This window comes from Larimichthys crocea, chromosome VII (assembly GCF_000972845.2).
Source record: "Larimichthys crocea isolate SSNF chromosome VII, L_crocea_2.0, whole genome shotgun sequence".
In the NCBI taxonomy this organism is placed as follows: domain Eukaryota; kingdom Metazoa; phylum Chordata; class Actinopteri; family Sciaenidae; genus Larimichthys; species Larimichthys crocea.
In genome coordinates, this window is record NC_040017.1 from 19,769,597 (window position 1) to 19,785,773 (window position 16,177).

At 37.8% G+C, this 16,177-nt stretch overlaps 2 protein-coding genes and 1 pseudogene across 2 annotated transcripts; 1 reads left to right on the forward strand and 2 right to left on the reverse strand.

Annotated features, from left to right (window-relative positions):
* Positions 1-430: 430 nt before the first annotated feature.
* On the forward strand, positions 431-3,466 carry LOC113746069 (extracellular calcium-sensing receptor-like; annotated as a pseudogene).
* Positions 3,467-4,782: 1,316 nt separating this feature from the next.
* On the reverse strand, positions 4,783-9,420 carry LOC113746109 (extracellular calcium-sensing receptor-like). The gene is made up of 8 exons (XM_027280606.1): positions 9,293-9,420; positions 8,817-9,147; positions 7,844-8,131; positions 6,800-7,351; positions 6,460-6,681; positions 5,882-6,005; positions 5,290-5,762; positions 4,783-5,205 (listed from the first exon to the last, which is right to left on the reverse strand). The coding sequence occupies exons 1-8, from the start codon at positions 9,298-9,300 to the stop codon at positions 4,783-4,785; spliced, it is 2,421 nt and encodes an 806-aa protein (XP_027136407.1). The 5' UTR covers positions 9,301-9,420.
* A 1,579-nt stretch (positions 9,421-10,999) lies between these two features.
* On the reverse strand, positions 11,000-15,150 carry LOC113746110 (extracellular calcium-sensing receptor-like). The gene is made up of 8 exons (XM_027280607.1): positions 15,125-15,150; positions 14,648-14,966; positions 13,945-14,232; positions 13,049-13,600; positions 12,716-12,937; positions 12,187-12,331; positions 11,505-11,977; positions 11,000-11,422 (listed from the first exon to the last, which is right to left on the reverse strand). The coding sequence occupies exons 1-8, from the start codon at positions 15,133-15,135 to the stop codon at positions 11,000-11,002; spliced, it is 2,433 nt and encodes an 810-aa protein (XP_027136408.1). The 5' UTR covers positions 15,136-15,150.
* Between the last annotated feature and the right edge of the window lie 1,027 nt (positions 15,151-16,177).

Sequence of the window (16,177 nt, forward strand, 5' to 3'; positions counted from 1 at the left end):
GGCCATAAGTTCATGAGCTGAAAGATTATTAAATAATATTGGAAGCTTTGAGATTGTTTAAAGATAATACGAATTAATGTTTGAGAATTGCTGTTTTTATTAATGGTTAGTTTGTAAAGAGTTTACAGCTAAAAGTTTGTTCTAACAGGGAAGTGCAGCATCTGACCCACCCCTTGACTACTTCATCAAAGATTATGCCCTGTGGGAAATAAATCAACCTTTTATGAAGAGAGCACATCAACATGTATCAATGCAGTTGTTGTTAGAGCTGTGTGCTCATTTCTTCAAGGGAAAACAATTCCTAGCAAACATGCTTGAACTGCAGAAAACTCTTATCATATCTCTGTTTGTTCTTGACCTGTACAGAGTTTCTGGCTGTGAGGTATTAGGCCGGTTTGACATGCCAAGTTTGTTCAAGCTGGGAGACATAATGATTGGGGGGATTTTCCCGGTTTTCAACAAGGATGTAAGTGAGACTTCTAAGACATTCGAGAGTGAGCCACCTGGAGTAAAGTGTGCAAGGTAATATATCTGACTTCATACATTCTTCTCTACTCTTGTCTAACAGACCTGTCATCGTATGCACATGTACTGCAGCAGCTTTGTAATCCTACACCAAAATCTTTTTAGGTTTGACTTGCGAGGTTTTCGGTGGACCCAAGTGATGATATTTGCAATTGAAGAAATCAACAAAGATCCTGCTCTCCTGCCAAACATATCTCTAGGTTATAGGATCCTAAACTCGTGTTCATCTCCTACAAGTGCATTACGTGCTGCACTTACAATGGCTAGTAGACCAGAGGAGACAGAACTGACATCCCCATGTCCTCCAGCTATATCTGCCATCATCGCAGAGTCAGGATCATCTCAGACTTTAGCTGTGGTTGGAACTCTTGGACCATTTCAAGTGCCAGTAGTAAGAGATTAAATTATTATTATTATTATTATTATTATTATTATTATTATATTTTATTGCATAGGTGATATGATATGTGATATGTCATGCTTTTAGTGTGCTTGTTTTTTTCATACTGTTTTGGTGTTCTTTTTATAGGTAAGTTACTTTTCAACTGTGCCTGCCTCAGTGACAGAGCTAAATATCTACATTCTTTCGAAAACAATCCCAGCGATTACTTCTCCGGCTAAAGCTTTGCAGCTCTCGTCAAACGTTTGGCTGGCAGTGGATTGGAGCTATACAGTCAGACAATGACTATGGGCGTAATGGGATCCTGGCCTTTTACTAAAGAGGTTAAAAAGCTTGGGGTTTGCATTTCATTTGTGGGACATTCTACGAACATACACTATGGATAAAATACTGGATGTTGTGGAAATGATCAAGCAGTCAACTGTGAAGTCATTCTTGCTTTTGTTCAGAGAATGACTTTTACCCTTTGATGATAGAGGTTGTGGAAACGAACTTACAGGAATTCAGTGGATTGCCAGTGAGGCCTGGTAACAAGCTAGTAAACTTTCCACACCTGAATGTACAAGCTTTTGGTGGACCCTGGGGTTTTGTGGTGCAAAAGATGGCCATTCCAAATCTAAAACCATTTCTCACAGGGCATTAGCCCTTACACTGATCCACGTGCAAGTTTTGTGAGGGATTTCTGGGAGATTATGGTGGGTTGTAAACCTGATTTACCTGGGGAATACACAGCTACAGAGACAACAAATAAAATATGCACAGGCAATGAAACATTACTGAATTCCCAGCATGTGTTTTTCAATGTCACACAGCTCAGGATCTCTTATAATGTGTATAAAGCATTTATGCCATTGCACATGCCCTCCATCAGCTGGTATTCTGCCAACCAGTAGGAGAAAAAACTTCAAGGTCATGTTTGAATATATCAGAAATCGGCCCAAACAGGTGAGAAATCATGAAAATGAAATCCACAGTAACACAATTTGTCCAGTCTGAAACATCTAATAAACAATTGGGTCTTTTCACAGGCAGCACCATTTACAGAGAGTGAATTTTAGAAATCAGTTTGCAGATAATGTGTTTTTTGATGCCAAAGGTGACCCTCCTGCTTCCTATGATATTTAACTGGCACCTGATAGATGGCAGGTTCAACATTCCACGCTGGGTCATTTTGCCTCTGCTGCTAATGGTGATTATAAGCTCCAGCACCGGAGGAAAAAATTGTGGGGAGACGGGGAAAAAGGTAAGCGTTAAGACTAATTGCTTTTTAGATCAACTGAATATATCTGCACTATTGTTACATTGTCTAAACATTCTGTTTCAGGTTCCGATATCAGTGTGCTCTAATGTTTGTCCGTAGGAACTAGGAAAGCTCAAATAAAGGGAAAACCACTGCTGTTTTGACTGTATCCCATGTGCTGTGGAAACTATAGCCAACTCATCGGTATGAAAAGCATGTATGCCATATACTAAGCAATAATACATGATCAAATATAATAGCAGCATTTAGTGTTTATATCTTTATGTTTAAAATGTTATTGATGTGTTCACTGCTCAATGTTTTTGCTTTGCTTTTTTGTTTTCTCTTTTTTACTTCAGTATGATTTTATTTTCTGCAAATAGCAGACAAACTGATTCTCTGTTCATTTTCATGTAAAGGTGCTGCAGACTGTACACCTGTCCAAGGAATACTGGTCCAATGAGAAGAAAGACGAGTGTGTTCCCAAAATAATTGAATTCCTGACATATCAAGAGCCAATGGGAATAGCTCTCACAGTTGTATCCCTGCTTGGAGGTCTCTGTCACTGCCACAATGGTGTTTTTTATCCGCTACAGAGAAACTCCTGTGATAAAGGCCAGCAACTCTGAGCTGAGCTGTTTCCTGTTGTTTTCCTTTTTTTGTGTTTCTCTGTCCCCTACTTTCTTGGCAGACCCACCGTCTGGACATCATGCTGCGTCACACAGCTTTTGGGTGACGTTTGCATTTTGTATTTCCTGTGTCTTAGGAAAAACTATTGTTGTTGTTACAGCTTTCAAAGCCTCAGTTCCTGGCAGCAAAAGTTGCAGCAAGTTTGGTCCTGCACAGCAAAGGATCATAGTTTGCTCCTGTACTTTGATTCAGATATTGATATGTTTGTGGCTTAAGTTAAACCCACCTTTTCCAGACATGGTTTTCAAATACAGCAATAAGAAAGATTGTTTTAGAATGTAACAACAGGCTTTGAGGCTGCTTTCTACGCAGTGCTGGGGTACATGGGATCCTTGCAATAACATGTTTGGTGCTGGCATTTCTAGACAGGAAGTTGCCTGATAATTTCAATGAAGCCAAATTTATCACATTTAGCATGCTGATATTCTGTGCTGTCTGGATCACCTTCATCCCAGCATATGTCAGCTTCCTGGGAAGTTCACTGTAGCAGTGGAATATTTGCATTTTGTCTTCAGCATTTGGCTTATTGCTTTGCATTTTTGCACCTAAATGTATTAATATTGATCAAGCCAGGAGAAAATACTCAGAAACATGTCATGGGAAAGCTGTGAATAAAAAATAATGTTTTTTCTTTTTTTTACTTTTAAAGATGATGCTACTGTTACTGATGTGCTGTTTTCCTCAGTTTTTACATAATAAACTGTAGAAACAGTAACTAAATCCAGCTATTAATATTCCAGAGGTTGCATTCTTTTTAATATTTAATTATTAAATGTTCTATAAAAATGTATGTATGTATTAAAATACAGTTTTTAATTACAGCAAGAAAGTCCAATAATCATAAGGATGATATGAGTTGCTTATTTTTCAGGACAAACGCCACATGTCGACAGTGGCACAGAATGGACAATTGTAACACTGGTTCCAGATAGGGCCTCCAGATAGCGAGTTTCACAGCCATCATATCATGTCACATTTGTCATATATGTTTTAAATGAGGTTGTGGAATGAGGGGTATTCACTTGGCTGCAATCTGTAGCTTGACCACTAGATATCACTAAATCTTAGACACTGGACCATTAACCTGTATGTCAAATGCATTTCATACAAATACAAATAATTAATCACAATTTAGTACTATTCATTCAATACTAGTCATTTTCATTTGGTTAATTAAAAAAGAAATAAAAAACAATCTTAAGATTGTCTCTTGATCTGATAGTGTTTTATTTCGAAATACAATTTAAAGGTAACTTGACTTTATATTTATATTTTATATTTTTTCCCCAAAATAAAACTTTACTCTGTTGACTTCAATATATTTTTTAATGCTTTGGAAACTGTTTTCTGATCATCATTTCTATTTATTCATAAAAATATCTATTGGAACTGCTGTGTTACAACAATGTTTTTTTTTTCTTTAAGATGCAAATTGCATTCATCACATTTTATGTTTATGTTGTCATAACCTTTGTGTAACTAATTAATGAATATACTTTAAGCTTTAAAAAGTCTAACTATGAATAAAATGTCTTCAACATTATTTAATATTTTATGCAATACTATTTTAAAATGTAATTGTATGTTTACAGTTTTAATTAGTTGTAAAATAATGTCAATAGTCACATAATGAGAGACAAGTGTTTTAAAGTTTAGCAAGCACTGGAGCAACAGCATTTCAAAAAAGTCTGGTTTATTGTATTGATGAAAAGTATAAGGTGTGCACAGTTCCAAATCTTAAACATGGTATCAGGCGCACAAAACAGCACATTGGCAATTATGCTCTTCTTTTCTTTCTTTCTTTTTTTATATATGAGCAAAAACAGAACAAATTAGTAGCAAATTCCATTTGAAAATGGATGAACTTGTCTATTTATGCCATTTCTGCAGATTTTATGTACATTAAACATAAATTGTACTGTCATATTCATCTTTGCATCACAGTTTTCTTATTATTTTTTTCTGGCTTCAGAATTATGATGTAGCACTTTGGAGCAAAAATACAAAAAAGGAGACCAAAAGCTGAGGCTAAAATAGCAAAAATATGAACAGCCACTGTGTATTTTCCTGCTGTGCTCACATAAACTGGGATAAACGTTATCCACACTGCAAAAAATATCAGCATGCTGAAGGTGATGAACTTTGCCTCATTAAAATTATCAGGCAGCTTCCGAGCCAAAAAAGCCATTAGGAAGCACATGCAGGCCAGGATGCCGATGTATCCAAGAACACACCAGAAGCCAACTTCTGAGCCAGTAACACACTCAACAATGATGGTAGCACTGTGGTAATCTGTATTGTTGTTGGCATGAGGTGGACTGGTGAGCAGCCAGATTAGACAGATTATTACCTGAGTGGAGGGAAAACAAGATTTTAATTTTCAATATGCACAGTTAAAAAATATTTATAAATTTGACTAATGGGAAGTGTCTACCTGGACAGTTGTTCCTAAAAATGCACTGGCTCTTTGATGGTGGGGTCCAAACCACTTCATGATGTTACTTCCTGGCAATGTGGACCTAAAAGCCATCAGGACCACTGCTGTCTTGGCCAGTAGGCATGAAATGCACAAGGCAAAACTGATCCCAAATGCTGGGTACCTGATACGACAAAGTCCGTCTGAAGGCTCACCAATGAACAACAGGCCAACAAGGAAACAGATAGCAAGAAACACCAAGAGAAGGAAGCTCAATTCCATGTTGTTGGCCCGAACAAGTGGTGTGTTTTTATAAGTGTAGAAAATGGTGAGGATGGAGAGAGAAATACACGCTCCGAAGACAGATACGACACACAACACAATACCCATTAACTCATAGTAAGACAGGAACTCAACAGTCTTTGGGATGCAGAGATCTCTGGCTTTATTGGGCCATGTGTCCTTTGAGCAGCGCAAACACTCTAAAGAATCTGGAGATGGGGGAGAGAAGAGAGCTTTTTAGTGCAGAGAAGCCACATTTGGAAATGCAAACAAATTTATATTTGGATAAGATGGGAGAAAGGGTGATAAAAGATAGAACATAACCCACCAGTCTTATTGCTGACTTCTCCCTCAGCACAGGTGACACAGTCGAAACAGCAGATGGGTTCCCCCTTTCTCCTGGCAATGCGGAAACCTGGAGGACAACTGTCACTGCATACAGACCGGGAAGCCTGAGAGGCAAAGTTCAGCTACTCAGAAAGACACTGATTTCAATCAATTTCACCATATTTTCTATGTTTTCTGTCTCTCCTCTTTATAGACGCTAGATATTCTAGATATAGAGTAAAAGGTGAATGTATACAAATCAAATTTAGCATGATCTTGAAAGCCGTGATACAACTGTGAACAAACTATTATTGTAATAGATAATTAACATTAACAAGAGACTAGAAGCATAATTGTAAATATTCCACAAAGAGTGAATTCTTTTAATCACCAGGCGATCAACAAGGAACTATTTGATTTAAGCTTGAGTAGGTTACATTTGAAGGTGATATTTTCTACTGTTTTTCAATAAAGTACTTTGCACACTAATGAGAACAAATTAAGTGATGTGTTGATCAACAGTACATACAGCAGCCTAAGAGGTGAACATGGTCTCAAGCCAGTTTGCATAGAACACACCTGCTTCCCAACAGGCCACTGAATTACTGAGTCGTTTATGACCAGGCTGCGTCCAGAAGGTGAGGAGGCATCATAGAAACCTACTTTTACCAAATCTAGTGAGCCATCAGGCCTCCTTTGCCAGTTCATGAGATCATAATAAGCAATGGGGTCACCGTTTTCATCAAAATTGACTTTCTCCCCAAGTGTAGAAAAATTAGCACGTTTCATGTAGTGGATAAGCTGAGGGAGGAAGGAGAACAGGTTAAATAAACACACAACTGTGGTCACCCATTGGTGGTTTTATTTATTTTTTATTTTATTTTTTTCTGAAAAATAATATTAAACCTCTCAGCCTCACCTGCCATGGTTTAAAGTTTTTTGGGTCTGCACAGGTGCTATTGGGGAAAGGCCCCTGTCCGACTATGCAGTTACTCATATCTTGCAAGGCATGGGCCACCAGATACACAGCCTTGTAAACGTTATAGGACACTCTTAGCTGTGTCACATCAGAATAAGGGGAGTAAACGTCATTTAAATCCTCCGTCCCTTTACATGGTAATCTGTCAAGGTAGTTGTCACCATCATGGGAGTGGCTGTTCACTGACCCGTTCAGTCGACAGTTGAACATCTCTTCCCACAATTCTGCTAAAAAAGCTGATTCAGAAATCTCAGATGGTCTGAGACTAGTCAGGTGTTGTTTCAGTCCAGGAATCACATCAGCTCTTCTGATGGCAAATCCCAGTGTTCCCATCAGGAGATCTCCAAACTCTTCCCAGAGGTATACTGAAGTAGACCAAGCCTCACTGGCGATCCACTGCAGACCGGTTATATTCCGAAGTCGGATCTCTCTCAAAATATTCTCCATCTCAGACTCACCACAAAAGTTAATGATTACCTTTGAGGATGACATCTAAAGAGTAATAGTTAGATATAGTTAATTCAAAAAAATGTAATTTAATACCAACCACCTTTTAAATACTTCAAAATACTGCACTAATGAATATGTCCAGTATACTGACAAGCAATATGTACATTGTTTGAAAAAATGCAGTTGTGTCAGAGAGATGCCGAAATCATCCTATCATATTTTTTTAGCAGACATAGTTTGTTAAGTGTTGCAATATTAACCTTGCAAATTCCTTATTGATTATATAACAATTTTAAATTGTATTATTGAATTTAATGACACAAAACAATGAATTATATTTTTTTTAGGATTAAAGATTAAATACACATTGAGAACTTTTAACTTGCAAGGAAAATATAAATAAAATATGAATATTAAGTAAATGTTCCCAGATTACCTTGGAGTTAAATGCAACAAACAGTTTAATGCCAGGGTTCATGTTATTTTCTTTACCACCTGTATATGTGTAAAAATAATACCAGCACATAGGGCTACCTGTATAATATCCAGAAGCGCATCTAGAGCCTGCTTAGTCAGAACTATTGGGTAGAAGTGAGTGTAGGCAGCACACACACCGTACTGAACTGACTCCTGCAGGAAGAGCTGGATGGCAAAGCGAGCATAATCAGATTCCAGACCAATGACTCCCACCCAGGTCCAGCCAAAATAGCTAACCAGCCGGGCCAGGGCCCTGACCTGGAAAGCGTCACTTGGCATGGTGCGCATGAATGTGGGGAATTCCCTTTGATTACTCAGACAGCTGCAGGATGCGAAATAGCTCACCTGGTATTATAGAAAACAATAGTTAATCTTCTGCACAATTTCACTTACTGAAAAGGCTGTTGAACAAGCATCAGATTTCACCAGACAATACGACCATCTTTACAAGCATTCAGTGTTTCCCTGCAGTTTGGAGTTTGGAGTGGAGACTTAACTACTCATTTGTAAAAATGGAAGATGAGGTAATCAACATTTCAAAATGTGCCTTTGAATTTGATAGAAATGCCTGAATCATGTTGTCATGTCTACACTGTAAGTATAATAATGGTACATTTACAAATAAAACAGCTTAACAAAGTCCACTCAACAACAACACATATGTTTTCTCCGTCCACTAAAAAACATGTTACAGTGAATTTCGTGGTCTTTTATATATATATATATATATTATATCTATTATATTATATTATATATATATATATATATATATATATATCTATTATATAAAAATTTAAGGATTACATGTTGTTGTTGTTTAATACAATGTAAAGATTTCCCCTTTTTAAGCTAAATAAATGATTTTAACTATCTGATAAAGCACTTATCAGAAAGTGCAGTTTCACAGGACAGTAACTTCGCCTCACCTCATTTATAGAAAGAAACTGTAAATGACTGCTTTAACATTGCAAAAAGCACATATTATTACCACAATCACAACAAAAGTACTTAGACAGTCAGACAGTCTCACCAAGGGGATATGGAAAGAACCCAGGCTTCTCATCAGAGCCATGGACACTCCAGAGGCAGGACCTCCTATGATTACAGGGGACGCAGTCCTGTGTACAGCAGCACAGCCTAAATTAGAACCAATGTTACTTTCTGGACCTTTGTCTCTGTCCAGACTCTCTGGCTGGCCGTTGAGCAACATGAAGGATTCTCTCAGAGACACAGGTATGTCATAACAGCCGTCACGGATGTGGAAACCCAGCTTGAGCTGTGGCAGGAGGTCACTGCGCTGGTTGATCTCTTTGATTGCAAAAGTCATGGTCTGCATCCATTGCAAGGCATAAGAGTTGAAACTGTGCAGAAGTCAAAAGGAGTTCATCATGCTTTACAAATATATACATATATTAAAAACCATCAACGCAAGTTCAATAAAATGAAATCTTCCGTGGACTACACAAGCCAACTAGTATTAAATATATTAATATAGTCACTTACTACTTATACATAATAGGTGTTGGTTTAGACTTGTACGTTGGAAGAGAAGACACAGGGCTGTAGTGTACAGGGAATAACCCCCCTATAACTACATCTCCATCCTCATACAGACTGTTTTTCTCCTCATCCCCCAAGAAAGCACAATTATCCAAAACAGCAGCTAAAACAGGTTTTCCCCAAAAGAGAGATAGAAAACAAAAGAACAAAAGAAGTTTTGTAGTTGGTACTGCCATAGCTGGCATGAAAGTAATGTAAAGCCCCAGCTCAGTAATGTTAAGTATTCTACTGGCGGAATACAAGAGATTAGTTGCCCTTGGAATGGATTATACAGATGATTTTTATATTGTAGTTAGCACAAATACAGTAAAGCAGAGGGGACCGCCCAGATGCTTTAGTTGTGACATCATGAAAGGTAAAACCTTGTGCTGGGATAGGGTGAATATGCAGTAGCATATGAAAAAAAGAAAACTCCCATTCAGCTCTTGGGGTGTTGTTTTGTTTCTTTTAATTGGTTTATCAGTTACTACACAAGTTATACTCATACAATAAAATGTTGTAATGTTGCATTGAGGTAAGCAAATTAAGTTATATACAAAAGGGGGGGAAAAACAACAAAAATAAAAGTAATCTTCAAATTGCAGTAGTATGGCCTGCAGAGACAACTGAATTGAACAAGAATGTTATTGTTTTCAGTCACCCTAGTAGCTCACCTGGTCAAGTTCCCCGTGGAGGCCTTGTGTACAACAATGGCCTAGGTTAAATTCCAGCTGTGGCCCTGGCTGCATATCTGTCCCTCATTAAATTAACCCCCATCTAGAAAGTAACCAAGGTGAACTTGGAGCCAGAACACAGGGAGAAGGATCAAGAGCCAGGGACTTCAGGAGGACCACCTGCAGGCATGGCAGAGGCTAAGAACCAAAACCTTAGGTCTGAGGACATTGACAGGACTGCTCAGGAGGATCAGGACAGCTTGAATGAAATTCCCACCCAAAATATGCTACCACATTGGAGGAGGGCAGAGGGATAACTCATGAAGTAAATACAAAAGGGATTGTCCTGGGCATGGGCCAAGACTTGGGCCTCAATGAAGATTTTGAATTAGTTGCTGTAACCCAATATGTTCCTTAATTTCCAATTAAGAATTTCAATATTTAATCTTAAAATTTAATAATTTATGATAGCTCTCACCTGATATCCTGTCATAGTTTTCTATTCTATTCTATTTTTTTTATTTTATTTTGTTTTACTTTTTCTTCTGAGACGATTCTTTTTTTATAGATATGTGGGATTTCTGACTTAAGATGACACAAACCTGATCCATCGCAAAGCTCCATTTACTGGGTGATGAAATTGTATAAAACTCTAAGGTGCTTTCCTGGTTGTATATGTTTTTACCACAGCTGCCTGTCCATTGTTGAATTATGTATACTCGGATGAGTGTCTGACAGATTGAAAACTGAAAATATAGTAAAACACTACATAGATCTGAATTTGCGGAAATTTTGTCTATCTGCTTGGACTCACTGATGCTACCAGCACCATAGGGAAGATGTAAATCTTTCATAGATTAAAGTGAGAAAAATGTGGTAGCAAGCAATGGCAGTCATGTATTTCCATCGTTAAATTTTTATTATGATAACACAAACATATTTCAATAAAATGTATTTTTATGCATGTACAATCTTTATCAGCACACTTGTACTGTCATTTTCATCTTTGCATCATGTTTTTCTTGCTGTTTTTTTCTGGCTTCACAATTATGATGTAGCACTTTGGAGCAAAAATACAAAAAAGGAGACCAAAAGCTGAGGCTAAAATAGCAAAAATATGGACAGCCACTGTGTATTTACCTGCTGTGCTCACATAAACTGGGATAAATGTTATCCACACTGCAAAAAATATCAGCATGCTGAAGGTGATGAACTTTGCCTCATTAAAATTATCAGGCAGCTTCCGAGCCAAAAAAGCCATTAGGAAGCACATGCAGGCCAGGATGCCGATGTATCCAAGAACACACCAGAAGCCAACTTCTGAGCCAGTAACACACTCAACAATGATGGTAACACTGTGGTAATCTGTATTGTTGTTGGCATGAGGTGGACTGGTGAGCAGCCAGATTAGACAGATTATTACCTGAGTGGAGGGAAAATAGGACGTTCATTTTCAATTGACACAGTTCAAAAAAAAGTTTATAGAGGTGACAAATTATTTCTACCTGGACAGTTGTTCCTAAAAGTGCACTGGCTCTCTGCTGGTTGGGTCCAAACCACTTCATAATGTTACTTCCTGGCAATGTGGACCTAAAAGCCATCAGGACCACTGCTGTCTTGGCCAGTAGGCATGAAATGCACAGGGCAAAACTGATCCCAAATGCTGGGTACCTGATACGACAAAGCCAGTCTGAAGGCTCACCAATGAACAACAGGCCAACAAGGAAACAGATAGCAAGAAACACCAAGAGAAGGAAGCTCAGTTCCATGTTGTTGGCCCGAACCAGTGGTGTGTCTTTGTATGTAAAGAATATGATGAGGATAGAGAGAGAAATACATGCTCCAAGGACAGAGACAACGCAAAGCACAATGCCCATCAACTCATGATAAGACAGGAACTCAATAGTCTTTGGGATGCAGAGGTCCCTGGCTTTATTGGGCCATGTTTCCTTTGAGCAGCGCAAACACTCTAAAGAATCTGGAGATGGGGAGAGAAGACAGAAGCCATATTTAGATATGAGCAGGCATATTATTATATATATATATATATATATATATATAATATATAATATATATATATATATATATATATAATATATTATATATATATATGTGGAGAGAGAGAGAGAGAGAGAGAGAGAGAGAGAGAGAGAGAGAAAGGGTGATAAAAGATAGAACATAACACACCAGTCATATTGCTAACTTCTCCCTCAGCACAGGTGACACAGTCGAAACAGCAGATGGGTTCCCCCTTTCTCCTGGCAATGCGGAAACCTGGAGGACAACTGTCGCTGCATACAGACCGGGAACCCTGAGAGGCAAAGTTCAGCCACTCAGAAAGACACTGATTTCACTCAATTTCACCATATTTTCTATGTTTTCTGTCTCTCCTCTCTATAGACTCTATTATAGATACAGATGAAAAGGTGAAAGTATCCAAACCAAATTTAGCTTGATTTATAAAAGCTGTGTGCAAAGCTTTCAACACAGCAAAGCTGGCTACTTTAAAACTACCATGTAATATAATTAGTTTTGTTTACATTTCTTTTGTTCACCACATAATTTCACGTTACTTAATGATTTTGTGATGTCTTTAGTGTTAATCTATATTGTAGAAAATAATAATAATAATAATTATAAACATTGATATGATACAACTATACATTGTACTCTAAATAAATACAACACTGTAAGAGGAGAAGTGCAGAAAACACACCTGCTTCCCAACAGGCCACTGAATCACTGAGTCGTTTATGATCAGGCTGCGTCCAGAAGGTAAGGAGGCATCATAGAAACCTACTTTTACCAAATCTAGTGAGCCATCAGGCTTCCTTTGCCAGTTCAAGAGATCATAATAAGCAATGGGGTCACCGTTTTCATCAAAACTGACTCTCTCCCCAAGTGCAGAAAAATTAGCACGTTTCATGTAGTGGATAAGCTGAGGAAGGAATAAAAACGGGATATTTAAACACAAATGATTTGTGTTTCTTTTCAAATAGTTTCTTATATTTTAGTTTTTTTCTTATAATCAATATTTAATAAGTCTCACCTGCCATGGTTTAAAATTTTTTGGGTCTGCACAGGTGCTATTGGGGAAAGGCCCCTGTCCGACTATGCAGTTACTCATATCTTGCAAGGCATGGGCCACCAGATACACAGCCTTGTAAACATTATAAGACACTCTTAGCTGTGTCACATCAGAATAAGGAGAGTAAACGTCATTTAAATCCTCCGTCCCTTTACATGGTAATCTGTCAAGGTAGTTATCACCATCATGAGAGTGGCTGTTCACTGATCCGTTCAGTCGACAGTTGAACATCTCTTCCCAAAATTCTGCTAAGAAAGCTGATTCATGAATATCGGATGTTTTGAGACTACTCAGGTGATGTTTCAGCCCAGGAATCACATCAGCTCTCCGGATGGCAAATCCCAGTGTTCCTGTCAGGAGATCTCCAAACTTTGCCCAAAGTGATTTGGCAGTCGCCCAAGCCTCACTGGCGATCCACTGAAGACCGGTTATGTTCCGACGTCGGATCTCCCTCAGAATACCCTTCATCTCTGACTCACTACAAAAGTTTATGATAACCTTTGAAGATGCCATCTAAACAGTGAAAATATGGATACAGGTAAAGTTAGTAAGATTTACATTTTTTCTTTCATACAAAATTACATGATCAAGTACCAATAGATAAGATAATTCAAAATACTTCACTAACTCCAGCACATATTTTGGCAGGTTGCAACAATTTGTGAGCTGAACTTTCATTGATGACATGATATACAATACAAAAACCGTTATGACTGATCATCAAAGGAGCAAACTGCTCACTATAACATTTCTATTTCTTTGAACTTAAACTCATGGTAGAAACATAGACTAACATTTTTTATTATTTTTATTTTTTACCAACAGCATGTTGTTAAAATTACACATAGATAGGCTACCTGTATAATATCCAGAAGCTCATCTAGAGCCTGCTGACTCAGGACTACGGGGTAGAAGTGAGTGTAGGCAGCACACACACCGTACTGAACTGACTCCTGCAGGAAGAGCTGGATGGCAAAGCGAGCATAATCAGATTCCAGACCAATGACTCCCACCCAGGTCCAGCCAAAATAGCTAACCAGCCGGGCCAGGGCCCTGACCTGGAAAGCGTCACTTGGCATGGTGCGCATGAATGTGGGGAATTCCCTTTGATTACTCAGACAGCTGCAGGATGCGAAATAGCTCACCTGGTATTATAGCAAACAATAGTTAATCTTCTGCACAATTTCACTTACTGAAAAGGCTGTTGAACAAGCATCAGATTTCACCAGACAATACGACCATCTTTACAAGCATTCATTGTTTCCCTGCATTTGGAATAAAAAGGGAGTCTGGAGACTAAAATGTGCTTTTTGCTAAATTAATGAAAAGAAATGTTATGTTTTATATGTTATATGTTAAGTTTATGTTACAAGTTGTAAAAAAATTAATTATCAGTCAACTTTTGACATTTTGAAGAAACACAGCAACAATTTGCAAGTAGCCAGTGAAGAAACTGTAAACTGATTTAACATTTAACAATAATAATAATAACAATGATAATAATAATAAATAATGTTATCATCATCACAAAAAAGTACACAGACAGTCAGGCATTCTTACCAGGGGGATATGGAAGGAACCCAGGCTTCTCATCAGAGCCATGGACACTCCAGAGGCAGCACCTCCTATGATTACTGGAGACACAGTCCTTTGTACAGCAGCACAGCCTAAATTGCTTTCTGGACCTTTGTCTCTGTGCACACTCTCTGGCTGGCCGTTCACCAACAGAAAAGATGCTCTCAGAGACACAGGTATGTCATCACAGCTGTCACGAATGTGGAAACCCAGCTTCAGCTGTGGCAGGAGGTCACTGCGCTTGTTGATCTCTTTGATTGCAAAAGTCATGGTCTGCATCCAACGCAAGGCACGAGAATTGAAACTGTGCAGAAGTGAAAAGTTCATTATACAGCACAAATATGATATATACAATTAATAAACACAATAACTTTGCAACAAAATACCCTAAAACAATAACATAAAATTCCCTGTGTAACACACAAGCCAATTATTATGAAATATACTAATATAGGGACTTACTACTTATACATATTAGGTGTTGGTTTTGTTTTGTATGTTGGAAGAGAAGACACAGGGCTGTAGTGTAGTGGGAATAAGCCCCCTATAACTACATCTCCATCCTCATACAGACTGTTTTTCTCCTCTTCCCCTAAGAAAACACAATTATCCAGAGCCACATCTGAACAAGATTTGCCCTGAAAGAGAAAAAGAAACATAAGAAGCTTGGCAGCCAGCATTGTCATGACTGGCACAGGTTTGAAGAAGAGCTCTAGCAATGGCTGAATATATAAGAACAGCTGTCCTGTATGGTAAGCAAACATAAAGCTGAGGAGACCGCCCAGATAAAGTAGTTATGACATCATGAAAGGAAACACCCTGTTTTCTGGTGTAGCATGTCAGTCGTTCGATAATGTAACATTGTTTTACCAACATATGATTTACTGTATTATTCTGTTCAATTTGTTTAATCGTTTGTCAGTATTGAATATTATATTTTACAATATAATGTTGTAATATTGTAATAATACTAATTGTTAATTCATTGTGATACAACTTGCTCTGCTCCTGAAATTATGTTTTCTTTGGTTCTCGTTTAGTGTTTTATTTTTTAAATGACCCCTTGTTTATGTCATTTTAATTCCTGCATGTGTGTGTTTCCTGACAGTTTTTAATATACTATACTGTTACCTGTGTGCCTTTTCCCCTCGTCTATGAGTTGTTTTGTGTCAGTGGCATTTCATCTTTGTCTGTCAAACATTTATGCCATTTTCTAGTGTTTCTCAGTGTTTATCCTGATGTCTTAGATCTCAAGTCCATTTTATGACTTTTGGATTCCTTTGCCTTCTCTCTTCTCTCTTTGCATCCCCTGGTCTGGGTCAGTTTTGACCCGGTCCAGGAAAATTATCATAAAAAGTGTCTATACCAAATTGTTAACTATACATTTATTAAGAATATATAAAAACCTAGCTGACATTAACACATTCATTATTAATCCTTAATTTATGATTTAGACAGCATGAGAGTGTTTTTTTATGTTCTACATCACTCATTTTTGGAGAAAAAACATCTATA